This window comes from Ursus maritimus, unplaced genomic scaffold, assembly GCF_017311325.1.
Source record: "Ursus maritimus isolate PB19 unplaced genomic scaffold, ASM1731132v1 scaffold_14, whole genome shotgun sequence".
Taxonomy (NCBI): domain Eukaryota; kingdom Metazoa; phylum Chordata; class Mammalia; order Carnivora; family Ursidae; genus Ursus; species Ursus maritimus.
In genome coordinates, this window is record NW_024423786.1 from 41440710 (window position 1) to 41466748 (window position 26039).

General features: G+C 63.3%; 1 protein-coding gene across 1 annotated transcript in view; it reads right to left on the bottom strand.

Moving 5' to 3' along the window:
* Positions 1-24394, bottom strand: part of NBEAL2 (neurobeachin like 2) — a 29333-nt gene extending 4939 nt beyond the window's left edge. Inside the window, 38 exon segments of the mRNA XM_040628912.1 lie at positions 257-352; positions 467-783; positions 880-1040; positions 1487-1622; positions 1712-1836; positions 1994-2151; positions 2278-2427; positions 2516-2715; positions 2718-2856; positions 2948-3085; positions 3289-3448; positions 3543-3721; positions 4363-4896; positions 5069-5154; positions 5335-5494; positions 5658-5816; positions 5899-6052; positions 6210-6312; positions 6516-6675; positions 7027-7160; positions 7291-7465; positions 7712-7804; positions 7919-8001; positions 8216-8537; positions 8755-8874; positions 8973-9105; positions 9188-9789; positions 10258-10356; positions 10708-10791; positions 12791-12897; positions 13057-13339; positions 13436-13521; positions 15185-15267; positions 15452-15579; positions 15673-15754; positions 15858-15986; positions 16070-16158; positions 24257-24394. Coding sequence (XP_040484846.1) covers positions 257-352; positions 467-783; positions 880-1040; positions 1487-1622; positions 1712-1836; positions 1994-2151; positions 2278-2427; positions 2516-2715; positions 2718-2856; positions 2948-3085; positions 3289-3448; positions 3543-3721; positions 4363-4896; positions 5069-5154; positions 5335-5494; positions 5658-5816; positions 5899-6052; positions 6210-6312; positions 6516-6675; positions 7027-7160; positions 7291-7465; positions 7712-7804; positions 7919-8001; positions 8216-8537; positions 8755-8874; positions 8973-9105; positions 9188-9789; positions 10258-10356; positions 10708-10791; positions 12791-12897; positions 13057-13339; positions 13436-13521; positions 15185-15267; positions 15452-15579; positions 15673-15754; positions 15858-15986; positions 16070-16158; positions 24257-24307 — 6198 coding nt within the window. The 5' untranslated portion in view covers positions 24308-24394.
* Between the last annotated feature and the right edge of the window lie 1645 nt (positions 24395-26039).

Sequence of the window (26039 nt, forward strand, 5' to 3'; positions counted from 1 at the left end):
GGGGGGGGGGCACCGTACCACTTGGAAGGACCACAGGGAAGCAGGCCAGAACAGGATTCCCTTCAGGGAGAACAGAGGCCAGGGGGAGGGGGGAGGGCCAGGGGTGGGGCTGGGTAGGGGCAGGGAACAGAGGCCAGGTGTCAGGCGGCACCCGCCCGGGCCAGGCTCAGGGCTTGGCCCACCGTTGGCGCCTACGCGGGGCTGAGCCAGGGCCGGCCGAGCAGGGGCGGGGTGGCGGTAAGGCGCGGGTCCTCACCACAGGGTACTGAGACAGGTCGTTGTAGGTCCGCCCCGCAATGGTGTTGAGCTGCATCAAGTACTCGAAGTTGGAGATCTCACGCTGGACCCATTTCTGGTGGGGTGGGGGGAGCAGGGCCAGGCAAGAGGTGAGTCAGCTGGGCTGTCCAGCACTCCTCCCAACCGCAGGGCCCCAGCCTTGCCTGCCCTCACACTCGCGGTCTCTCACCTGGGTGAGGCCAGAGGCACGCAGCATCTCCTGGGGGGAGCGGCTGCTTAGGTAGCCTTGGCTCGGTGGTCGGAGGCGCAGGAGCAAGGAGTAAGCCTGGTTCCGTACCTGGGTGTGGGGTGGGATGGGGCAGGGCTGGGGCCTGGGGGCCTGGCACGGAGACAAGGCTGCGGTCCCGCCCACCTTGCACGGGAAGTTGAGGAAATAGTTGGCCTGATCGATGAAGAAGAGCTCGAGTGCTGAGCGGCGCAGGTTGAAACGCCGCAGGTGGACCTCACGCAGCTGGGCGAGTGGGCGCCGGAAGTCGTGGCCGATGCCTGTGCCGATGGACATTGGGTGCAGCTGTCACTCACCCTGGCCCCGCCAGACCCCAGCCATCCCCTGCCGTCCTAACCGGCCCTAGGAGGACGCACCCTCCTCCGTTTCCACACGCTCGGCGCTGCCATCATAGAAGTACACGTGCTGCGTGGTGATCTCCAGCAGCCCTGGGATCACAGCCACCACTGTGACCAGCTGGCACTCCGCTGAAAGCACCAGCTTCTCACGCTGCTCGTCCAGTTCCACTGCCTGCATCCTGGGGGCCAGCACCCACTTCAGGCTCAAGGCTCTGGGACCCCCTTCCGGATAAGCCCAAGGACCACACTCCCCAAGTGCCATCAAGTCATGGGGTACAGATTCTCGTGCTTTGCAGAGGAGAGGGAGGAATTGCCCAGGGTCCAGTGCCCACTGACCCTGGTCCCCACTCCTATCCCTGGCTTCCCCTGGTCAACCCCTGTCCACCCCTTGGGCCCCCATGCTGATCTGGTTTGTGTTTCTCAGTCCTGCCCTGGGGTGCCTCGTCATGAAAGAGCCACTGCCAATTCTGTTAGACAGCTCTCCCCAACCGCCCACCTGACTTTGGTCAGTCCCTTCACGGTGTTTACCCCTGGAACCGAAGAGAAAATGGCTCAGGAGGCACACCCACACGGTAGTAGAGCTCTGCTCCCTGCTGCCGGTCCGCGCTCTCCCGGCCCCACTCACGCTTTCTCCAGCGCAGCCAGCTCATCTTCACCCAGCTGGTCTTCCTGCAGCTCCTCTGGGAGGGTACTGACTTTGGCCTCCTTGGTCACTGCTAGAGGCAGCGAGGCCTCCTCCGTAGGGGTCAGGGGGGCCTCACCTGCAGTGGGCGCAAGGGTGCTCAGCCAGAGCCGGGCAGGGCAGGGCCTAGGAGGTTGGGCAGATCCCACTCCGGACACCCTCTCTCACCCAGGTTGTCGCGTAGGGCGCTCGCTTCCAGGTGAGGGTTGAAGTGATGGTTGGGCACTAGCTTCAGACGCATCCGCGAGTATGTCTCAGCACTGGACAGCTTCCAACGTGGAACAGGGGGGTCCCTACGGATATGTCCAGGATGGTGGTCATGGGAGGGCAAGGAAGTCTGCAGAAGTCCCCATTCCTCCCTGGCCTCACCCCAAGCGCAGTCTGGGGGTCCAGGTCCCTCCTGCCCTCCCAAGCCCCGCCCCCACCGGCCTCCGCCTGAGCCCCGCCCACCTCAGGGCCCAGGCCCCACAGGGGCTGGAGAGCTGACGCCACAGCGCCTCCCAGTGCAGCAGGGCAGTGGAGTGCTGCGCCGCCTGCTGCTTCAGTACCGCCGCGTAGCGCAGCCCCTCCAGGCGCACACGCCTTTGCACAGGTTCCAGCACCAAGTCCTGGGGGGGTGAGGGCGGGGGTAGAGGAATGGGTCAGTTCCAATGGCTTGGCGGCTTCCTGTCCCCCCAGCCGTCCTCTGGGCGCAGGCGTGGAGCAGCTTCCCACCCTGACCCCAGGCTGCACACCTGGAAGGCCCGACGGCTCTGTGCCCGCTCCCGCTGGCGCCGCTGTCCACTACTCATGAGCGTGTCATAGCAGGCATTCCAGAAGCCCGACATGAGGTCGTGACTCTTCGCGTAGGTGTCCATTTCGAACTGCGACATTGTGGGCTGCACCTGGAGGATTGGGCAGGGAGAGGAGGTGAGCACTTGGTGTGGGCCCTCGGCCCCCATTTACTCTTCCCGCGCCCCCACCTCCAGGCACCTGCTTGTCGATGAAGTGGCGCCATTCAGGTGTGGCACAAAAGTCCTGGAAGTCCTCGAAGAAGGTGGGGCTGCCGTTGGTGGGCGGCAGGGAAGGCAGTCCCCACTGGAGCCCCAGCGGCCCATAGGCACGGTCGAGCAGGGTGCGCACCAGGGGTACCAGCCACGAGCAGCGCTCTGTGGCTGCAGCAGCTGCACTTGAGGGCTCCCTGTCCTCGGTGGTCGTTTCTGATGCGCCAGCGCCGCCTCCAGCTTGGAGAGCACATAGCAGGCCTCCTCCCGCCGCATGGGCACTGCGGTCTGCAGCAGCGAGTGCAGTTTCACATAGGCCTGGGCGTGCAGCTGGGGGCGGAAGGGGGTGTGGGTGGCGCCCAGCCACCCCCCAGGCTTTCCACACCTGCCACTGCCGCACCCCAACCCACCCGTGGCTCACCTGTGGGTCCTCCAGCAGGATGTAGCCAAGCACGAGGCGCAGGCCGATCTGGGCCATCTCTCGGAGATCCGCTGTGCCGTTGGCCAGGTGTGGCCAGGCTCCCAGGCGGTCAAGCAGACTGCACACTCCCTCAAAGAGCTGCAGCCCGACATATTCCAGGCAGCCATCATCAGAAGAGGCCAGAAGCCCATGGGGAAGGAGCAAGGTCGGCTTTAGTCTGGGGGCCACGTGGGGTTCGCACGCACAGACACCATTCTGATGCACCCATGAGTGCGCCTGCGCACTCCGCCACCTCGCAGACCAGCCTCCCGGGAACACGCGGACTCATGTGGCTACCTCACCTTCTCACTCCACAGCTCCTGGTTCCCGTGGCCCTCCGCGCACAGGAAGTCCTGCAGCAGGCGCAGCAGCCAGAGCGCCTGCTGGGTGAGGCTGGCCAGGACCCCAACGGGGGCCTCTCTGATGTCGGTCAGGGCTGACTCCAGCATCATCTCCAGGAGGCTGGGAGGGACAAGGGACTCAGGTGTCTGTCCGACTGTCTTCTTCACCCTCAGGCTTCCCAGAGGCCCCTCACCCTCCCGAGTGGCCGCCTCACCTGCGCTTGATGCAGTCCGGTGGGCGCACGAGTGTGGCTGAGGCCCCCAGCTGGGTGAGCACCGAGAAGACCTGGCCGCGCTCCCGCCAGGCGGCCTCATCGCTGCCTTCCACACCGCGCCACGTCACCGAGAACAGCACGTTGGTGAGCACGTTGCACAATTCCTCCTCAGAGGTTTGCTGTGGGCACACGAAGGGGGGGGTGGGTAGGGGCAGGGGAGGGAGGGAATCGCAGACTCTCCTGCTATCCCTGTTGAGCACCGCTTGCCGATCACTACGGGATGTCCCTACTAGGAGAGACAGCATTCAGCAGCCAGCCAGCCTGGGGCCTGGAAGAATGGTGTAAGGGCCTTAGCCACTGCCTGAATTCTAGGGAGGATGCTGGGGTTTCAGTGACTCCTCGGGGGTTCACAAAATTACCCCACAGTTCACCCACGAACTGTCCTAGAATTCTCTGGAAAAATGACAAAGTATAAGCAGAAACCCATCCGCAAACTGGGAAACACAAAGCAGATCCCTTAGAGCGATGGTGCGCATGGGCCTGTGAAGTCTCTGCCCTACAAGCTCTCTTGAGGACCCCCCAGAGCCTGGCTAGTGCCCTCACTCCGGCTTGAAATCATTTGTCCTGTTCCAGGACCATTCCAGGACCCGACTGGGGACACCACTGAAGAGGAGAGATCCAAGGGAGCAGCACGGGGGCCGACTGGCAACTACAGCCCCGATGTCAGACAAGACCCCACCTCTGGAAAGGTTATACCGCCTGCCCGGTGTCCCGGAGCGGTCCCTTAGAGCCAGGCAGTGGCTGAGCGGGCCCGCCTCACCTGAGGGTTGCTGGTATTTGAGGTATCATCCCCACTGATGGCGGGCTCCGGGAGGCTGCCGTCCTCCAGCACATTGGAGAGACTGGAGCTATGGCGGCCGTGGGCCACAGGGAAGGGCCGGGGCCCCTCCAGTGGGGAAGGTGTGCCGGGCTGGCTGACCGGAGTAAGAGTCCCGCTGCTACCGCCGCCGCCACCACCGCCACCGCCGCCAGCAGCAGTGTTGCACGAACCCACGCTGGCCCGCTCCAGGCCCAGGTCAAAAGGTGTACAGAACGGGGAGAGAGCGTGGTAAAAGGCGTCAGGGTCGGGGCTGGGGGTCTCCGAGGGCAGGAAGACGTCTGAAGTCTCAGGCGACTCGGTGGGTGGCTGGCATAAGGTGGGCTCTGGGGAGGTGGGTGGCTCCGGGGAGAAGGGCGGGGGACTGCTGGCTGTGGTCGCCTCCAGGACATACAGCCGGGTCAGCACGTCCTGCCAGCCAGCCTGTCGGGCCAACAGCCGCACTATGTCTGGCTGTCCGTAGATGAGGTGGAAGAGCTGCCAGGCCAAGACACAGCAGGTGAGGGACCCGTCCAGCGGTCTGCCCCCGGACTCCCACCCTAGGGCCTTTGCAGGGGAGGTCTCCAGAGAGCCCTCCTCCCAGGGAGGTAGAGCGAAGCCCCCAGGGTAGAAGCCCCCTCCTCCGCAAGCTTTCACCCCCCATACTCACCTGGCGACAAATGTCCAGGCGGACGCTGAGGTCAGCCTGGAGGGACAGCTGCACCACGGCCAACAGATCAGAGAGATTCAGGCAATCTAGGAGGATGGCCAGAGAGACCTGAGGGACTGACCGCAGAAGGGGGACCTCGCTTCCCCACTGGCCCAGCCTCGGCCCCTGTGCCAACAAATGCCCTCCCTCTATCTACCTGCCCTGTTTCCCCTGGCCCCGTCTCACCCTTCCACCTGGCCTGCCTCCTGGCCCCAACCGGGTGGTACCTGCCCCCAGGAATAGCTTGTAGAGGCCCTGGCAGAGCTGGGGGGAAGCAGCCCCCTCTGGCAGGCAGGCGACGAGCCCCTGGAGACTGTATTCTTGCAGCCGGAGCCGCTGGCGGCTCCGCTCAGGTAAGCGCTCGTTCTGCTGCAGTTTGCGCAGGATCTGGGCGGGGAGGGTCATGGGGGTTTGTCATCATGGGGAACGAGTGACTAGAGGAGGGGGAGTCACCACGCAGGTCTGTGGCTCCAAGAGGGACCCGTTCCATCTCCCTGTCCCTTAGGCAGGGGCCACGGCAAATGGAATGCGAGGCGCAGGCTGGGTGTACCTTGCAGACTCGGTCAGACACCAGGGGCAGTGACCTCGGCCGCACCAGCAGAGCCAGCAGCACCTCAAGGTTCCCCTGCTCCACCAGGAAGACGGCCAGACTCTCCTGTGCCGGTGAGCCTTGCAGCAGTGCCAGCAGCAGGTCCAGACCACCCACCACCTGGGGAATCCAAAGTCTCCTTTTGGGCTGGCCGCTCCCCTCCACACGGTCCAAGCCCCACCCTCACCAGCCTCCAGCCTACCTGGCCATCATCAGCTGCAGCAGCCAGAAAGCTAAGCACCACCTGCAGGTCCTCGGTGGCCGAGCTCCGAACCAGGAACTCCCGCACCAGGCCAAAGAGTGAAGTCTGCACTGTGCGCACGTCGTCGGCCGCTAGGGGGTGCTCCCGCGGTGGGCTGGGCCGGTCCCGGCAGGCGCAGCCACCCAGGGCCAGGAGAACGCAGGGGAATGGAGGGAAGAGAGCAGGGAGAGCGGGCGGGCAGATGAGCCGGGACTGAACGCTATGCCCAAGGCCGTGTCAGCCCCACAGCCCGTCTGCCCCACCGGCCTCACCTGTAATGGGAGCGCAGCGCATCCAGGATGAACTGAACCCCGTACTTCTTCCGCAGCTTCTGTCTGTGCTCCCGGACTATGCTGGACATGTACTGGATGTGGCCTGGACGGGCATCACCAGAGGACTCAGGCTACCAGCCTGAGCCGGGCCCCTTCCGCTGCCCCTGCAGGATGGTGCCCTGTCCCTGCCAGATCCCTCAGGGGAGATACGTCCCCTGAGACTGCCCAGAGCAGGGTTCTAACTTCTCAGAATCTCTGCCCCCACTCTGCCCGGTGGCGTCGCCCCGCCCGAGTCCCCGCACCCACCAAGGCGCACGGCAAAGTCACTGGGGCTCCAGAGGCGGAAGGTGAAGAGCACATGCTGGTAAAGCAGGTACAGGAGGGGCCCACTGCCCTCTGCGGCCACCTGCTCCATCAGCAGCTGGGCGGACATGAGCACGTTCATGTCCATGGCCCAGCTGGGAACCTGGAGTAGAAGGACCCAGGGTGAGGCGGCGGGCCCTGGCCAGGTGCCACCGAACCCCCCAGCACCCACCCTGCCCGGCACAGGCAGACGCACACGAGCGTCCTGCCTGTTCCAAGCCCTTCCGGGGCCCCCCGCTGCCCCCGAGGTGCAAGCCCCCCAGCCTGCTGGGTGGGTCCCCTGCCCCAGGGGCTGCTGGCACTTCAGCTGAACCCTGCCAAGCCTGGCAAGGCCCCACTCAGACGCCACCCCCTCTCCCAGGAGGCTCTTCCGGACAACATCAGGCTCCCTTGTTAGCCCCTCCATCAGTCCCCCTCGGCCAGACAGGGCAAGTCCCCCCGCCGCCTACCCCACCTTTCGCAGGAGGGCCCCGATGATGGCCGGCCCCTGGCACTGCACCAGGCTCTCCTGGTTCCCCGCATGGCCCTGCAGGAAGTTCCGCAGCATCAACAGGAAGGCAGCCACGGCGTTCCTCTCCATGCGCACCTCTACCGGCCGCCACAAAGGGGACAGATGTGCATCAAGGGCCTGCCAGTGGCAGAGGCCCCAGGCACTCCAGCTTCCTTATCATGCCAAGATTCCCTCGCTGCCCTAACCCAGGCGCCAGGGCCACTTTACCTGAGGACTTGCCCAGTGGGAGAAGCAGGCCCTGAGTATTGTGGCCAGAGGTCAGCTCAGGCCCCACGAGGTCATGTGTCTCAGCAGGACCTGCCTCAGCCTCTTGGGGCTGTGAGGCCACTCGCTCCAGCAGGGGCAGCAGGGCAGCCATGCCTCCCACACAGGTCACCACATCCTAGGGGAAAGGGCTGGCTATGGGGGGGCAGCTCCCAGCCATTTTCTGCCCCACTCTGCCCCGGCCGACCTCTCAGTCTGGGAAGCTGGGCCCAGGGGAGTCTGGCTCTCTCGAGCGGGCTTCCCCAACAACCTCACAGGGCACGGCGCGGCTCCCCAGCCCGCCCTGCACACATGTGTGCCCGTGCCTGCGCTCCCGACACACCCTGCCCACACGCACACACACACACCTTCACATCCCACGTACCTTCACGTCCCACGTCTCCACCCTGTGGCCCGTCAGGCGGCCATCCAGCCCGTGGCCGGGGGACAGGTCCAGGCAGATGTTGTTCCTACAGGCCTGGGGGCAGGAGGTGGGCAGGCGGCCAGGGTCAGTAAGAAGAGGAGGTGGCACAGGAGTGGGGGGGAGCAGGGGAGGGTAGCAAGGCTGAGCCAATTGCCCCCCACCCAATACCTGAGGTGAGTAATGGAGGAGCAGCTTGGCGCTAAGCTCGTGCAGCTCACCCTCGGGCTTGAAGGGTGCCATCTCCTTGGGCCCTGGGGGGTGGGCAGGGAGCTTCAGACCTGGCTGGGCCACTGGCCAAACCCCATCCGGAGGCTGCCTCTTCTCTGCCTGACCAGAGGACATATACCCCCAGGGACGCCTTCTCCCTCCTGGACCCCTGGTTCCTAGCCCGGGGCCTTTTAGGAGCCCCTACCCCCCAGGTCTGGGGTGGGGCTGGGGCAGGGCACAGTGGGTGGTGCTGCATACCCAAGGTGAACAGGGCCCGCAGGGCCACCGAGGACAAGGCTTCATGGAAGATGGCCACGGCCCCCAGCTCACCCTCCAGGGACGTGGGGCTGCCCCACCGGGTGTCCTGTGTGCCTGCAAGGGTGGAGCTGATGCTGCCCTCCTGCAGGGGAGCCACCAGCCCGGCCCCCCAGCCAAGCCCTGCGGTGGCGGGGACCGACTGGGAGCGGGAAAGGGAGGGGTGAGTGGGAGCCAGGGCAGCGGGGACTGGTGGCGTAGGCAGCCCCGTGGTGGTGGTCGTTGTGCGGTGCCCAGCAGAGCCGATACAGCAGGAGGAGAAAGGCTGCGGGGCCAGGGTTGGGGAAGTGGTCAGATCACAGCAAAGCTGCGGGTTCCACCTACATCCAGCTCCTCCCCACGGCCGTACAGACCCCAGAGGCTGAAGTCTGAGGCCTACATGGGTGGGGGGGGGGGGGCGTGCGGAACACAGGGGCTCCAGGCCTCACCCTGTCCAAGATGCCCCAGCTACCCCGGGCCTCCCCAAACCCTGCCTGGCACACCTCACTGAGGGAGGGGCAGCGAAGGGGTGCCGTCTTGACCAGCTGGCCGTCTTTGTAGACGTGGACCAGATTTTGGCTGAAGGGCCGGCGCCCGGGCACATGGACAACGGCCACGCAGTGCTAGAACAGAAGCCACGGCATCAAGCTGTAGGCTGGCCCCTGGTGTCTCCTCCACCCCCGCCCCCCCCCGGGGGGGCCATACGAGGAGAGAGGCTCACCCAGGCAGAGTCGGCAAAGGACACTTCAGGCAAGCTCATGGTCAAGTACTCCTTCCGGGTGCACACGGCCACCACCAGCGTCCCAGCTGCCGTGAAGAAGGCCTCGAACCCTGAGCCGCTGCTGGTGAAGAAGCTGGGGGCAGGCCAAGCCGGTTATGTCTGCTGCTTTCCCACTCAGCCCCAGCACTGCGCCCTGCTCCCTGGCAGCCACCCACCTGTACAGCTGCTTTCGCTGGAGTGGCCGGGAGGGGGATGGGGCAGGTGGCACAGCCACGGGGTGCAGACAGAGCCAAGCATGGAAGGTGAAGCCGGGTCCTGGCCAGCGCTGCACGGGGGGTACCATAATCCCTGCCATGCTGGGCGTCAGGTCAAAGTAGTGTAGGGCTCGCGCAGGGCCCTGGCGCCGGGCCATGCCCGACAACGCACGGATGATAGCACCAGCGTGCCTGGCCTTCCCGGCCTCCGTCGCGCCGGGCCCCGAGTCCAGCGCTGGTGGGGGGCGCAGCAGGCAGCGCAGCTCCAAGGGCCTCAGAGACACTCGGCCCAAGGCTTGCAGCAGCGCCCACAGCTGCTCCTGGCAGTGGGCCCCCAAGGCTATCCCCGCGCTGAGCGTCTCCAGCAGGTGGCCCACCAGGCCCGCCTGCACGCACGTGCCCCGGCTGGCCGGGCAGCTGTCACAGAGCCACCAGAGGCGCTGCGCGAGGAAGAGCCGCAGCTCTGCCGTGGGCAGTGCCGGCAGCCACTGCATCAGCAGCAGCACGGGTTGCTCGTTGACGATCGGGGGTGGCGGGCATCCGCTGTGGTCCCCCTCCACAGCCTGCGGGTAGAGAGAACGTGACGGTTCCTGGGCAGCTGGCAGGCGACGGACCGCCCCGCCAGCAGCGGGACCTCCGTGTCTCGGGGTATTTGCCTTCAGCACGGGACAGCAACGCGTGCTACCCCAGCCTGCTCGCGCAGGTCATGTCTAAGGCTCGGGAAAGTCGGAGGCGTGCGGACACGCATTGCTATTTACGACAGGCCTCCAGCACCATTAACCCCGAGCCTTGGCTTTGGGTCTGGGTTGGCCTCAACCCCGACTGCAAGTTCCCAGGATGATCTGGGGGTTTCGCTCCCATGCACCGGATCTTCATCCCAGGGACACGGACACCTGTGGTTGGGCCACGGGTCACACGACGTACTGCCCACAGCCAACAGAGTCCCCAAGGTGGAGAGCTCACCCTGCACAGTGACCCTGACTCAGTCCCGACTGCCCTTGGGACCCCGAGCCCACGTCCCCGGCGCTCACCATGTTGAGTAGCTCCTGCAGCAGCCGGTGGGTCGGGGGACCGTGGCTCTGCAGAACCTCGAGCAGGTGAGGGTAGCCGATGCGCTCCTTGAACACCTCCTGTGCAGGGTTGTGTGGGGAAGAAGGAACCCCAGAGGCAGGATCATCTTCCGAGGCTCCCCCACCCGGCTCTGCCTCTGGGTCACAGTGCTAGCGAGGGCAAGGGGCCGCGGATGGCTGCGGGGGTGAGGGTCCCCCTCGGAAGGTGCTCCGCCCACACGTATCCTCCCCAGTCTGGCTCGGACCCAGGAGATCCAGCTGCTGGCCCTGAGCTGCACCCCACAGGGCAAGATGGTCGCCACCCCAGCTCCCTCGCTCTAACAGCCACACACTGGACCAGTTCTGGGGACATGCGGTCAGTTTAACCCCCACCCCCACTCCCCTATGGTGGCCAGACTGTAGCATTCTCACCTTGGCTGAAGGGGAGCCGCTCATGATGCAGGTCAGCACTCGGACCACGTGCACTGCGACGGCATCTGTGTCCTGGTCCAGCACCTTGGGGTGGGGAGGGGCAGTCAGCAGCAGCAGGGGCCAGCGTGTCACAGCTGGCAGCCCCCTGCTCCTGCTGCAGGGCCAGGAGCAGGTGCCCCAAGGTGCGTAGCTGAGCTGGCTGGAAGCCTTGGGACAAGGCTACTCCTTGTCCGAATTACTGTGACCCTGACCCTGACCCTAGGGCCCTCTCTCAGTAGCTTGGCCAGACCCACTTTGGCAAAGAGGCCAAGGAAGAAACCAAGACCAGGAAGGGCCTCACTAGGACAGATCAACGGGGGGACCCTCTCGCCGTCCCTGCTTTGTCCCCCACTGCCTGGTAGCATTACAGGCCTCGGTCCCCAACCGTCCCCACCCAAGCTAGACACATACATGCAGGCAAGTGCTCCATCACCCTTGATGATTGACAGGGGGCTGGGAAATCGAGGGACAATCAATCACAGGAGGTTAGAACCAGAAGAACCTTCGAGACCTTCTAGTCCTACCTTCCCCTTGCTCCTAGATCCAGGTGGGGACACTGAGGCTCACCCTGGCTGAACCTGACAGCTGGAAACATGCCGCTCACCTGCTCTGCCCCACCCCTGAGGGTTGGGGGGGTAAAGAGGGCTTAGAGAATTTGTCCACAGGTGCCAGACTGCCAGGCTGTATTTTGACTCCATGGGGCCTGACTCCCCAAGTGACCTCGCACAACCTCCTTTCCCTCTCCAGGCCTCAGTTTCCTATCTGTAAAAACCAGGGGTCTCACCTGCCTTGTCTGCTTTGTAGACCAATAGATATGCAGGCTGTCAGAAACCAGGCAGGAGCAACATAGCCACAGGGGGCTGCTCATGAAGGCAAAGCCCGGGGCCTCTAGAGGTTGGGGCTCAGGTGTTAAGCCCCCAGAGAGAGGGTTCTCCATGCAGAGTCCCTAACTGACAGCTTGTAGCCTCTTCCAGCTCCCATACAAGGTGAGGCAGGGAGCACATCATAAGGGGATAAGGGACTCTCAGTGATCTGCTTAAGGCTGGTATAAGGATCCATGGAAAGAAGTGGGCGCATGTGTGGGAACCTCCTTTTCTGTGAGTGACAACAGCCATGTCCCTTAGTATCTGGGCTTCAGTTTCCCCTTCTCGGAATGGGGGGTAGGTGGTTGAGTTTCGAAGGTTCCTTCCAGCTTGGCAAAGCCAAACCCAAGCTCCCAATACGAATACTAGATAGGGCACGGATCACTCCTGCCCATTCCTTAGGATAAGAGTCTGGAAGGTAGGTGAAACAGCATGGGGGACCCAGCCCCATCACTAGGCCACAGCAGGCCTTACACATATCTTCTCGTTCCCCCTGCATAGGCAGGAAGGGCTCAAAGAGGGAGCCACAGGGGGTGGGTGCCCAAGGAAGTGAGTGCCTGAGCAGGTCAGCCCCAAGGTGGTACCTTCTGGACATCGGGCTCGGTCAGTAACCGGGTAGCCAGGTCACTGTCCCCCTCAGGGGGCGCCCGGGCCTGCAGGTACAGCTGTGGGGAAGGGGGAGGGCACAAGGTGGAAGAGGCAGAGGAGAGAGAAGAGGAGGAAGATGGGGGGGGAGGGGGGTTAGAGCAGGACCGGGGGCAGCTGCCAGGGCTCTGCCCCCGAGAGAAGGCTATGTGTGCCCTAAGACCCAGGCAGAGAGCCCCACCAGGCACTAAGGAAGTCAGGGATCTGAGAGCTGCCCGTGCTCTGCTCAGAACAAAGCCGGGGTGGGGTGCGGGGGGGCAGGTAAGCGGGCAGGAGTAGGTACTGTATCAGAAACAGCTGAGCCCTCCTCCTGCCCCTGGACTTGGGGCTGGGGAAAGAGGGACAAGGGGCCAGGGCAGCTCCTGTCCTTCCACAACATGCCCCTCCTACGGGTACAGAGCCATCCCGAGCCTTAGGCCACCCCACTCGCCACAAACCCCCAACCCGGTCCAGCCCAGGCTTGCTTGCAGAACCCCACAAGTGGTTCCCCAGCCTCCGGGTCCCAGGCCGTCCACCCGCAGCCGGGCCCTGCCCACCTTGCTGTTCTGGATGAGGCGAGTGAGGTGTTCAAAGCAGTTGTTGCTGAGGAAGGTGGCCTGCAGCACCGGCCGGTCCTCACACGCCAGCATCCTGGGGATGGCGTCTGCGGAGGGGTCTCGGGTCAGCCCCGCTCCACCCAGTCAGCGACCCCGCCGCTCAGCCTCACACCTTCTTCCCACGCAGGCCAGTCCTGCCTTCCATCATCGCTTAGCCCTTCCCCTGCTGGAGTCACCTCCCCAAGAGCCTGGGAGCCCATACCCACCGAGCATGCTGACCCGCAGGGTGACAAGGGCCTCTTCAGGGCCGGGGCTCGGGCCCGCCGGCCAGTCGGCGTTAAGGACGCGGAAGTAGCCCTCAAGCAGGGTGCGGAGCTCTGGCCCCCGAGGGGGCGTGCGGCTGGCATGCAGGACATGTACGGCCCCCACGAGCGCCTCCAGCGCCAGGGGCACTAGGCGGGGGTCCTGGGCCGGCCCGTGGTCCCAGCCCCGTACCACACCCAACAGGCCCTGCACAGAGCCAGCGCTCACAGCCATCTCCCCGTTCTCCTGCGGGTGTGGGCAGAGATGGCAACGGTCAAGGGGCTCGACCAGCAGAGACCCTGAGGTGGCCACCCTCTGGTCCACAGGCTCCTCCCGGCTTACCTTCCCTCCTGCAAGGACAGCACCGAAGAGATGGACCAGACGTAACAGCAGCCTGGGAGGTAGGCCATCTGCACCCTGCAGGCTCTCTGGATAGGGTGGGCAGGCAGGACAGGCCGATGTCACCAAGCCTGCGGGGGACTACCCACAAGGGAGGTGCCCTGGGCTGGGGGGTAAAGGGCTGGGACGCCCCAGGGAAAAGAGCCGGTTCGGTACTTGGGGGTCAAAAATGTCACGGCTCTCTGCTAGGGGGTCTAGGGAAGACATGGCCCTTCTTTGGGGAGCTTGAAGTGGATGTGGTCCTGCCCCGAGAGCCTAGCCAGTACCCCAGATCCTTAACCTCCAAAGTGGGGACCCCAGGGTAAGCACATACCCACCCCACCCCACTTCCCCATGGCAACCCAGGCTTTAGCTTCTCAGATACAAATCTGGTCCTGCTACCCTGTGACCGTTGGAGCTTCCTGTGACCTGCTCTGGGGACCTCGCTGTATCTACCATACAGATGCCCCCCACCCCCACCCATGCCCCCGCTGGGGACTTCTAGGGGCTTTCACAGTCTCCGATGTGGGAGGCCCACCTGGCCCCACTCCAGCTGGACAGGATGCCAGGCCACATACTGAAACCCAGAGAGCAGAAGGCACCAGCCCTGGGTCACATGAGTGGTGTGTATGGTGGGGGATGGGGGCAAGAGCAGGGCTCACTAGATTCAGGTGGGATGGGGTGGGACAGCTCCTTGGGCACAGGGCATTTGAGCTGAAGCCTGAGAATGCAGGTGGCCTGGGAAGGGAGAGGAAACAGGAGGGAAAGACATGGAACACCTAGTTGCATTTCGGGACAGAGAGGACAGGGTGCAGAGGGTAAGTGGGGCTGGAAAGGAAGGCTGTGGGAAGAGCAGGATCTGATCCTGAGATGCCAGGCCACCAGCGAGGGGTCGACAGCAACAGGAACAAAATCCAGTCTGTTCTGAGAAGAGTGCTCAGAAGAGTGCTCTGATTGTGGGAGAATGGAGGCAGGAGCTCCCGGAGGGTTGGGGGGGGGAGGGGATCTCCCCTTTTGGAGCTGTTGCCCCTGCTCCAGACCCCAGGCCTGCAGCGATATGGGGCACCCCAGAGACACTTCGACACCTTCAGTGCTAACAGGCCACTGCCTTTCCAAGCCTGGCCTGCCCCAGTCCAGGTCTATCCTGCCCCATCCCTTCTAAAGTCCTGGCCAGCCTCCCTCTGATGAGAGGAAAAGAGGAGACCGAGAGAAGAGGGTCCCCAGAGGCCAGAGGTGGCCAGAGATGTCCTGGGGGTCAGCTCCTCCAGGAAGGTGGGAGCAGGGAGCTGAGATGGCGTACATGGTGTAGACGTTATCTAAAGGAGGGGTGGAGCCCACAGGGGTAAAGGGATTGGACCAGGCAGTTTTAAGATGGTCCAGATCAGAGTGAGATCCAAGTGGTTTCCCAGACCCAGGAGGGGGAGGGAAGAGGGAAGGGAAATTGCTCTCCCCCACCTTATTATGGGAGACCTTCACTCCAGCCCAGAAGAGAAATTACTCATTTCGCCCAGACCTGCCTTTTCTCTCCTCTCTGCCCCTGAACTCCCTCGCCTCTGGAGGCCCCTCGGTTTCCCCGTGGTGCTCTCAGCCGTGCTAGCAGCCACCACTAAGGGCGCCCCGTCCCTCCGGCCTCTGGGATGGGGAACTGCAGGAAGGGGCTCAGGTTTGGGGGTGGGGCCAGGTGGGGCCTAAGGGGCAGGGGCGGGGCCTGACCTCGGAAGAAGGCGCTGAATTCACTGGGCAAAGCAGCTGGAGGGAACTTGTATTTGCTCTTCTCCTTGGAACTGATGACTTCCCTGGGGATGGAGGTGGGGAATGGGCAGGGGCCCAGGTGAGGCTGGGCACTCCGCCCCTCCCTGGCCGTCCTCCCACACCAGCCTACGCCTGAGCCCCCCCTCCCACTTCCACCCCCCCCCCCGTCCTCTCCCCAGCCTCCTCCTCCGGGTCCTCCGGGGTCCTCCGCGGTGGGCTGGCTCTCACCCACTGTGCTGGCGCCGCCAGGTCTGGTAGGGGTCAAAGAGGCCCTCGCAGAGGAACAGGGCGTGCAGGGCCACGTTCTCCAGCAGCAGCAGCCCATGGCCCTCCTGCGACGCTGGGGCTCCTTTCAGCTGAAGACGTGGGGAGAGGGCGGAGGGGGTTAGCCGGTCCCCGGCTACCGCCTAACACCCCCCCCTCCCCGCCCAGGGTAGAGCCCACCTCACCTCTGCTGTCAACTGGGTCAGCAAAGCCAGCACCCGGGGTGCCAGCACCTGGCCCCAGCCTGCCTCTACGTTCTCCAGGTTCCTGGGAGGGAATGGGGAGAGAGGTCCCAGGAATATGCCAGCCCCTCCTCCGGCCTGCAGTTCCGAGCCGCCCGCCCGCCTTGGACAGCACGAGGGGGACCCACCTGCAGAGAACGATGAAGAGCTTGAGCAGCAGCAAGGCCTGCTCCAGGTCCCCTGCGTCCAGCTGCTCGGCCAGGACATGCAGCGTGGCCCGCGGCAGCAGCGGCACCTCGGCGCCTGCCTCCTCCGGCCTGCAGACAGGGGGGTCGCTGGGGCACGGAGGACCCTCAGTCTCCGCGCCCCGTCCCCGCCCTCCAGGTACACCCAGGCTCACCTGCGTGGCTCCAGGGAAGACAGGGAGATGGTTTTCTCGTAGGCACCCACAAAGGCCTTCAGCCACTGCTGCAGGTAGCCCAGGTCCTTCTGCAGGCGGAGAAGTTGGGGCCACAGCGGTGGGCGGCAGACCGGGTGCCGTGGACGAGGGAAGGCCAGCAGCGCATGGAGAGTCAACAAGCGGACGTCGTCGGATGGACAGGGATTGGAGGCAGGGCAGTGCAGGTGGAGAGAGTGAGGGATGGGTAGGGGAGGAGGGAGGACCGGAAGTTTGAAGGTCAGCATCAGAGGGCTGCCCTGCATATTGACCACTTTCCCAGGACCCCCATCTACTTTTCCCAGTCTCCTCGTCTCTGCTCCTACCTCCCTAACCGTTGGGGACTCAGGCAAGCCTGACATGGCCAGGGGAGGGGCTTAAGTGTGCACACTGCTGGGATGCGGCTATGGCCCACACTGGTGCTGGGGCTGAAGGCCTGCCACCCACCAGCCACCCCTGATCCAAAGCCTTGGGCTGGCTTCGCCCAGCTCAGAGGCCACAACCTCCAGGAGACCTTCCCTGACTATGGATCCCATGCTGCCTGCGCACCATGGACCAGGCAGACCCATGCACGCGCACGTTCCCCACGCGTACAGGCAGAATGCCCTATCTCACCCTGGGAACCTAACGCCCGCCCTGGCTGGTTACCTGGACCCCAGGTCCCAAAGCTGGTTCCATGGGCAAGAGGGGCAGCGGCTGAGCCTGCCGCCAGGGACACTTTGGTGTGAACGGGAAACGTCCCCTCCCGCCCCGCCAGGGCAGGAAGCGCAGAGTCACGGTGGGGGAGGGGGGCCGCTTCCTCCCGGCAGACCGCAGGGATGTGGGGGGGCCCCCCCGGGGCACCCAGGGCCCCGCAAGAAAGGGTGTGAGGGACCCGGCCCAGCACCGGGGCGAGGCCTAGAGTGCACAGGGGCGAGGTCACACTGCCCTGGGAGGGGCTTGTGGACCCGATACTCCTTTTTCTGGCATGAGGTCAGGACTTGGGAGTCTAGGGACAGGTTCTCACCCCTGCTGCTATAGGGCCCTTCATTCAAGGCACCCACTGCTCCCTGACCTGGGTCCAACGCCTCAGGCCTAGGAAACGATGTGGATGTGGGGGACTCAGTCACACCTTTGCCCTGGCCTCCTCCCCTGTGTCCTGGCCTCCCTGCCCGGCCCTCCTGGTCTCTACTCCAGGGACACAGCTGAGTAGGTCCTAGCCTAGCCCCAGTCTGCTCGAACCTCTAAGCCCCTCCCAGGGCACAGAGTAGGTGCTGGCCTGGAGCTCTTCCTCCCATCCCGCCCTCCTTCCCTAAGTGCTTGGCCTCGTCTGCAGCTTCCCCCAAACCAGCTGAGCCCAGAAAGCACATTTCTCTCCCAGGCGCAGATGGGTAGGGCAGGCACCAGACTGGAGAAGGCTGAAGGGGCAAGGGACACATCATAGGTGCTGTGTCCCCAGTGCTGCGGACCTCAACTCAAGGACTTCCAGAATTACCTTGGGTGGTTGGCTCATTTCTGCTGCCTGTAGGCTCCTGACCACAGGTTAGGGACTGAATGGGCCCCAGGGAAGGAGCCAGACCCCAGCAGACTGGGCCAGGTCCACAAGAAACCTAGGCAGAGCAGCCCTCACCCTGTGGCTGGGCACCTTCCTTGTGCACTTGTCACAGATCTGAGGCCTAGGCAACTGAGGGAGGAGGGGCTGGGGCCACCGTGACTTTTTGTCTGTCAGGTACCTTTGGTGATCTCTCCACCCTCTGCCCCTGGCCGCCTCCCCGCTCACCTACTTCTGTCCCCGCCCCTCCTCTCCACCAATCAGCAAGGACCCCAAAGTGCCCAACCCTGAAACACCAGAACAGGCCAGGGCTCCTAGACCACTTCTTCGAATATTCCCATTGCATATGGGGGAAAGGGGGGCTCTAGAGAGGATGCCCTGCCCACTACAACCCCGTCAGCTGTTCCTCTGAGGATACCGGAAGCCAGACCTTTGTTTTAGGCCTGGGCCACTCATGGTTGCTGGCCGGCCGGTCCAAGCTGACCATGTGGCCTCTGCCTCAGTGACCCCACGGATGCCGGTCTATTCAAAACTGACCCAAAACCATACCCCCTTCTCCCCACAAACCACCCTCAGTCAAGCCACAGACATCTCTCACCTAAGATGTGGGTCCCTTTTGCCCACTGTCGTTCTGCTGAGCACCTGGCCCCAATTTGACCATGTCCCCCCACCCTGGCCTGAGGATAAGGGCTCACCTGAGCCTGGCATTCCAGGCCCCTAGTCCAATCACCACTGCTTCTCTGGCCTCTCCGCCCCTCTCCGTCTGAGCCACAACCTCTGGTCCCAGCCTCTGTCCATCCTCTGCCCCACTGCCGTCTGTGACTTGGGCTTTTGGTCCTTAAGCAGGAGCCCGCCAGTCTCTTCATGGCCATCACCTGGACTGACCCTCCCAGAACTTGGGTGGACCCCTCAAACTCTGCACACCCTGGCTTTCTGTCCCTAGAACCACACCCACGGCCTGTCCAGCAGGTCCGGGCTGGGCTGGGTTCAGGGCTTCAGCCGTCAAGGTAGCCTTTCCGGCTCTGGAAGAGCATGCGGGGTCTCTAAAGCATAGCACTGGGGAGGGAGAGAGCTATCTGCCTGTCCCGCCTCTGACCTGGGCCCCATGGCCTGAGGCTGCAGTGCTGGGGGATATGGGAGTCCCTGCAGGGGTCGGGACTCACAGGTAGGGTGGTGGCAGTGCTGAATGCCATGCGGTCTAGAACTGGAACTGGAAGAGGAGGCTGCCATGCCTGGGCTTCCCACACTCCTCCAAGAGGCCTCGACTAGCTCCTCCCTCCCTTTCCAGCTCAGCGCAAGAATGTCAGACAGGGCCAGCCCAGTCCCTAATTTGAACGGGCCAGGGTCCCAACACCACCCCTCCCATGAAGGCAGGTCAGGAGCAGCCACACTCCTCCTCAGGCCCTGGGGCTCAGCTGTAAGAGGTACTGAGGCCCTGTGGCCGCTGCCAGGGAGCAAGCCGTGGGGAGGGGGGGAGGTCAGTGACCCCGGGAGGAGGTGGTCTCATGATCACGTCTGCAGGAGCCCCAGTCTACGCCCCACCAGCCTTGAGGGTCCTCAGTGCTGGGGGTGGGGAGCCCCCAAGGGCTAGTTAGGCCCAAACAGTCCCTGGGCGGGCATGGAACTGCCACTTCCCCAGAACTCCGAGGGACCCCAGGAGGGCTGAGGGCGGGCGGCTGTGGCATCGTGGTGGCATGGTGGTGGGGGGCTGTCTGCCAGGGGACAGGGACGACCGAGCTGCTGGATATCGTGTGCTCCTCCACCTGCTTGCCCTGCCCCAGGCCTGACACCAGCCCTGGCTTGACCTGAGGGGACACCCAGACCTTGCTTCAAACCCCGATCCCACCCCGTCACCTCCTTTCGGAGCTCATACTGGCGCAATACACAAAAATTCCTTAACCACCACCTGGCATCCGGTGCGCCTCCAGTCCACACGCATCGCCACCACTGCCTGCTCAGCCGGTCACCCACCCCAGCACAAGCTCTAGGACAAGTTCCAGCCTCCCCTGGCATCTCAGCCAGCACCCCCTACCCTCCGGATGGCCCAGCCCAAAGGCATTCCTCGCTGTCCCCACACCCGCAGGTCTGCAAACGCTTAGCCCTCCGTGCTTCCTCTGCCCAAATGCTCCCCAGAGCCGGCACCTTTCTGGAGACCTAGCCCTGTCTGCTGCCTCAGAGGTCAGGGCTGCCAAATCGAACCAGGGGTTGAGGGCACGGGTTCTGGAGTCCAGCCCCGGTTCCCAGACTTAGTAACTTGTTACTTACCATTAACCTCTTCACGCTTTAGCTGCCCCTTGAAATCCATCCCTCCATACCTGCTTCACAGGTAAAGCCCCTCCGACCACAACCCTCTCCCCAGCATGAGAGAAGGTGAGTGGGAGCTCCCTCTCCAAACCAGGGGCTCTGCCTTCCCAAGCCCCTGGCATTCTACGGGAACACAAACGTTCTCCCCACCCACTTCCATGAGTGACCAATGAGTAGCAGACCTCGGTTCACTGGCAGAGTCAAGGTCTCATGGGTGGCTGTCCCAGGCAGGTGGAATGGTGTTGGTGGTCCCCAGGTTAGAGCTAGCAGCAGGGTAAGGAGAGAAGACTGTAGCTGCAAAGGGGGTGACCCCACCTAGTCAGAATTGCCTGGGTTGTAGTGAACACCCCCTTTCCTGGGACAGGCAAGCAGAAATGGGACAGGGTGGGGTGGGGTCTGATCAGGATAACCTCTTTCAGGCCTGGGGGTCTCCCCACTCAGCATCAGGAGGGGGATGACAATGTCAAGCCAAAGGTGGCTTCTGGCTACACCAGGGTGCCTGGAGGTCAGACTTGGAGGACCTCAAGTCAAAGAAGGAAGCAGGAAGATGGACACTTTGCCAGAGGCAAGGGCAACTGAGGCAGTGCGGTGCAAGTGCCCAGGTGACTGGGCCAGTCTCTCCCCCTTACCTGGGGACGGGGTCTTGCAAGGGGGGGACCTTCTGGTCTCCATAATGCCCCCCAGGGCTTAACCTTCCCCTTGTCCTATCACTATGGAAACCAAGAATTTCCTTCCAGGGTCCCCATAGTAACCGACCCTGTTTCCATGGGGACCCCACACTTCCACATCAGTTCCCCAGTTGCCATAACAACTTCAGGGATTACCAGCCCCTCCCCCCAAGCCTGGGCTCTGTGCTATTCTCCCCATCACCTCAGTCCTGCCCCCTTCAGTTGCCTTGGTAATAAAGGCAGGGAAGAGGAAACCCCCAGTTGCTCCTCTGAGGTACAAGCACTAAGGAGGCTATTCTGCCTTCCTTTTCCCCATTTTAAGAGGGTAAACTGAGGCACAGGGAGGCATATGACCCAGCTAAGGTCCCAGAGGGAGCAGAGGGCCTGACCGGGTTTCCATGAGGCAACAGAGCTCATCAGTCAGGGTGAGGGACCAGGGAAGCATGGGCAGAGCAAGGTCGACTCCAGCTCTGATCTGACCTCCCTGGTACCCTGAGTCCTCGATGGCATAACGGAAGAGTTTAGCCTAGGCGCCCCGCCTGGAACCTGAACATCTGTCCTGTTCTGACCTTTGTGGACTTGAGTGCCCCAAATGTCAGGCCCCCCAGCACTCCCTTTCACTGGGGGGGGGGGAGCTGTTGAGGAACACTTTGCCCCAGCCCAAAGAGGGCCTGCTCATTTGTATGTTATTTTGCATAACTTTGACATGCTGCCCAAAGGCCAGCCTGCTGCATGCTGGTGCTGTTCCCAGTCCTCCTATCCTTGCCCTCCTCCATGCCCTCCCTGCCGGAGCCCCACCCATCGTCCACGCCTCCCCCTCACTCCTGACAACTGGCCTCTCCAGGTGCTTGCTCCTGGGCTTCCTATCCCCTCCGCCCACAAGGTCCAAACTCAGCCTCCTGTGGCACGACCGGTCACTGCTATGGGGCCTGTCTCCTGCCTCCAGCCACTTAGCTGATACCCAAGGCGCCTCTCAAAGTGTGGGGAAAATTCCAAGCAGCGAGCACAGTGAGGGTGAAAATGGGGCCTCCCTGAGCTGAGGTCCAGCTTGGTCAGGGGGACAGGAGACGAAGTCCCCCTCACACGGGAGGGAGAGGGCTCCACGCAGAGGAGACAGCTGGGCCATCCCAGGGTGCAGACCCCCCCCCAGAGGCTTCCTGTCCATAGGACTAGACATTTCCTGCGCAAAGGAACACAGTTGGAAGACTGGGTTGGAGCTCTGATGGACTCTACCCCAAGCGTGTCCCGTGGCCTTGGTATGACCCTGCCTTGGTTTCCCTGGCAGGGTCCCGAGGGGCTCAGACTAAGTGATGTCCAGCGGCACTCTGGCCCTCCTTCCTCCCTCGGAAGCCACCTGTAGCCACCTTCCCCATTTGTGGCCCCCAGCTGACCAGGGCCCACAGAGGGAGGGGGGCGGGCGGGTCTGAACCTGGGGTCTGTAAGGAGAATGGAAGGGCAGAAAGGGGGTGCTCCCATGGGCGGGCCTAGACCCACAACTGGGAAAACAGGTTTGCCAGCTGATGTCAGCTCTCTCAGCTGAGGGGAGGGGCGCGGTTGTTGGGAGAAACTTCTGACTGGGTGGCTGGCTCTCGGGGTCTCTTGACACCCTCTATCAGTTCAACGTCTTCCCTTATCTTCCTCCTTCGCCCAGGCACGCACATAATATAGGTCTCTAGCAGGGCTCAAAGTAGCATAGCCACCACTCCCTGGGAGCCCAGCATAGAGGGGTGGGGACCTGTTCCGGGAGCAGCAGCAGGACCAAGTGGGCAGGAAGGCAGTGCGGGGAGGTTGGCCGAAGCTTCCGGTTTATACTCACATCCTGGATTTGTTTGCCAGGCCCTAGGCCGCCCCCTGACTGCCCAGGCTTCTGGGGCTCCAACCAGCCAGCCCGTGCCCCAGACCTGCGCTGGTGAGGTGAGGAGCTGGAGGGGGAGAGGGAGCTCAGCTGAAATGAGGGCTAAACCCCTCCTGAGGGAATGGGGGGAGGTCGAGCATTTGCAGAGCTCAGCTGGAAGGGGCAGCAGGAGGCAACCACGCCACGCTGGAGGGCCCGTCCCAGGAGCCTGACCTAGACAACCTTCCCCCAGCAGCATGAACATTAACATCCCTCGGACTCACTACCTGGTGCAAGCCCCCCTTCACCTGGCCACAGGTGAAGAAACTGAGGACCAAGAATCTGCCCACAGCCATCAGGGCAATCAGAGGCATGAGGCCCAGGGACAGGTTTCCTTCTGAATCTTTTCCCTTCACAAGGACCAACCCTTGGAGATGTAGACAGACAGGCCTGGGTGAGGGGACCCAGTGGGGCCAGGGAAGCAGGAGCTTTCTCTGGCCCAGACAAGGCAGATGGGCTACCCCCCTGCAGAGTCTAGGCACCCTGAGGTCAGGTCTGGGCCAAATTTACAGACGAGAAGTAGAGACCCAGAGGTGTAAAGAGCTTGCCTTGGGTCACACCAAGGAAGGACTCTACACACGCTGCCTCCTGTCAACGGCCTGGACCTCTCACCACCGAAGTGGACTCAAGATGTCGCGGTCCTTACGGCCTAGATTACAGGTCCCTAGGGCCCCAGATCCAGCCTGCAGTCCTAGCAGACAGTCAGCCAGCCTCTTCACAGAGGGCCAGCTGATCTGGTCATGAACTTCCCCCTAGTGACGAGATCAGGGGCACACAATAGTCCATTGTGCCCAGGGCACACCTGAGCCAGGAGCATGATGCCAGGCAGGTGCAGGGAGGGAGGCTGAAGCTAGGTGAAGAGGAGGGGGGGCGGTACCCGGGGATCCCTCCCTGCTGTGAAAGCAGAAGGAAAGTGGGAGCCTATGTGGGTGAGACAGAGTTTGGGGGACGCCAGGTTCTCAGCTCTGACAGGACACCTGGGTCAGAGTCACTCCCTTCACCTTCTGAGGCTGCATGAGGTCGTCTCTGAGACAGGACAGGGAGCTCAGGAGGAAAGGGCCTCCCTCCGTCCCTTTCAAACATCCTTCTAGTTTGCCTCTCCTATCCTCTCCCTCGGCATCCAAGGCAAATCTTTCTTCTGGCTGGACCCCCAGGTCCACCCAGGGGTGGGGTGGGGGCCTCCTCGGATCAGGGTCAGGGAGGAGCTCATCACTGCCAGCGCACTGACGGGGCGCAGTCTGAGTTGACTCAAATCGGACCTAAGTAGGACGCCCCCTACCTTTCACCCCCTACCCCCGCCTGCCGCCACCCCCCAGCCCACTCAGACCCTTCGGCCATGACCACCCAATAGGGCCGCGCCCACCGGAGAGTCAAGCCCAAATGCAAACTAAGCCTTCCTGTCCCTCCCAACCCAACAGTCTCTCATTTATTTCCCGAGCCTCAGTTTCTCCATCTGTAAAAGGGGAGGTGTCCGGCCGTCTCTATTCGGGCGCTTCTCCTCATCAGGCGCGACCGAGGTTCCGCGGTCCCCACCCAAGAGGCTCTTGTGAGGTGCACGCTCGCTGGGGTCAGCTCCCAGGTATAAGTGCCGGAGGCACCGGCGGGCCGGGGGCGGCGCACACGTGTGTGCGGAGCCCGAGTCCGCCCGCCGCGCGCGCTCAACTACGCGGCCCCGAGAACGCGGGGCGCAGGTGCAGCGGGCGCGGGGCGCGCGGAGCTGGGGGCACAGCGGGAGCGGCGCGGGGCGGGCTCACCTGAGCGTAGTAGAGCAGCCACAGCTCGTACAGCCGCTCCGAGGCGGCCATGTCCCGGCCCGGCTCCGGCCCTGCTGCGCGCCACCTGCCTCCGCCGCCTCCTCCGCGCCGCCCGCCGGTTGCCCTCGGCCAGGCCCATGGGCGGAGGGCGTCACTCCGGGGCGGAGCGGCGCGGTACTACTCGGGGAAGTAGTACTGGCCCCCGCCGCGCTGAGCCACCCAAGTCTGCACGCTCCTCCTCCTCGCGGCCGGCCGCCGCCCGGCTTCCTGCACTTAGCTGCCGCTACCACCGCCCCGCCTCTCCCGGGACCGTGCAAAGGGCGGGGAGGCCGGAGGGAGGAGGAGCTTGAGGTCAGAGCGGCCCGGGAGGGCGCCCCGCAGTCCCGCCCTCAGCGATCCGCGCCCCTTACAGTGCCTCGGGAAGGGCCAATCTGAGCCTCCCGCGCGACGGTCGCGGGTCGGGGTCAGGTATCCCAGACTCGCCCGCCTCACAGTGCGCCTGGCTGGAATTGCCACCCTTCGTGCAAGGATGGGGTCTCCGTCGCCGGGTAGGGGGGCAGGGGCTGCGGGCCGCGTTCAGATGGCCAGAGTCCTTCAACAACAACCAGCCAGCCACTTGTAGAGTTAACCACGTGCCTGGTCCTGTTCTAAGCGCTTTAATGGGGAGACCGACGTGCCATGTTTTTTGCTCCTATTGTTTGTGGAGCGGGATTGGGGACATCAGAGAGCGGTGCCCTTCGTCTGTCCTGCAGATCCCTGGGAGATTTAGTCAATCCTCACGGGTCCTCTCTTCCAAGAAGCCTCCTAGATGCTCCAGTAGGGGCGTCCTCCACTCTAGGGCCCAGCACTTGCCTTCACATCTTTTGTTTTCTTTAACCTCAAGAGGTTGAAGGCAAGAGGATGTGTCATGCCTCTGTTTTACGGATGGAGAAATTGAGGCCCACATGGGGCAAATGAGAATCACTTGGGTAGCCGGGGACAGTGTGGACAGGCATGGAGGCCTGACTGACTCTTTGCTGGCCCATGGCCACCATCACCTCTGGACCTCTCCCTGCCCCCCCCAACCAGCCTGCCTGGGACGTGAGGGGCGCCCCTTGTGTTGGGCAGGGGTCAGGGCCTTTGTTGGAGCTGGGGAGAAGTTTGTGGAGCCCAGAAAGGTACTATGAGGTAGAGGAACTGGAGTCTGGAGTCCTCCACACCTTGAGTGGCCAAGAGAAGACAGTCTCTCCATTCCCATCCTTTTCGTCCTCCTGACTTCTTCTTGGGCAGCCCCTCCTCTCTGGCCTTTTTTCCTGCCCTGTCCATCCTACCTCTGAACTGACATTTCCTGAGCACCTCCTACCTGTGTACCAGGTACCACCTGTGATCCTCGTACAGCTTCTAGCAAGTCGCCACTCTGGATGTGGGGGAACAGGGCACTGAAAGGCCAGGGTTAGTGGGGTCAAGAGGGTCGTTTTGGAGGGCCTGGACAGAGGTCTTGTGGCGCAGGGGCCTCTGAAGGGAAGTGGGAGGAGTGGGCATCCACCTGCTGCCAGCCTGGGAAGGGAGGCCCCAAGCAGGAAACAGCTTTGCTGAGAGACAAGTCATGGTATGCGTTGGGGGGAGGGAGGCATGGCCTCTGTGTGGCTTTGGGGACCTTGACATCCTGTCAGAAGATCTTTACTTCAGCCCCTGGTTATCGGGGCATGCTGGTTAATGCAGGAGAGAAGACCCTGGCAGCTCCTGCTGGGGAGCAGTGTAGGTCTTGGCCACCTGTTGCAGTCAAGGCCAAATCAACTCTCAG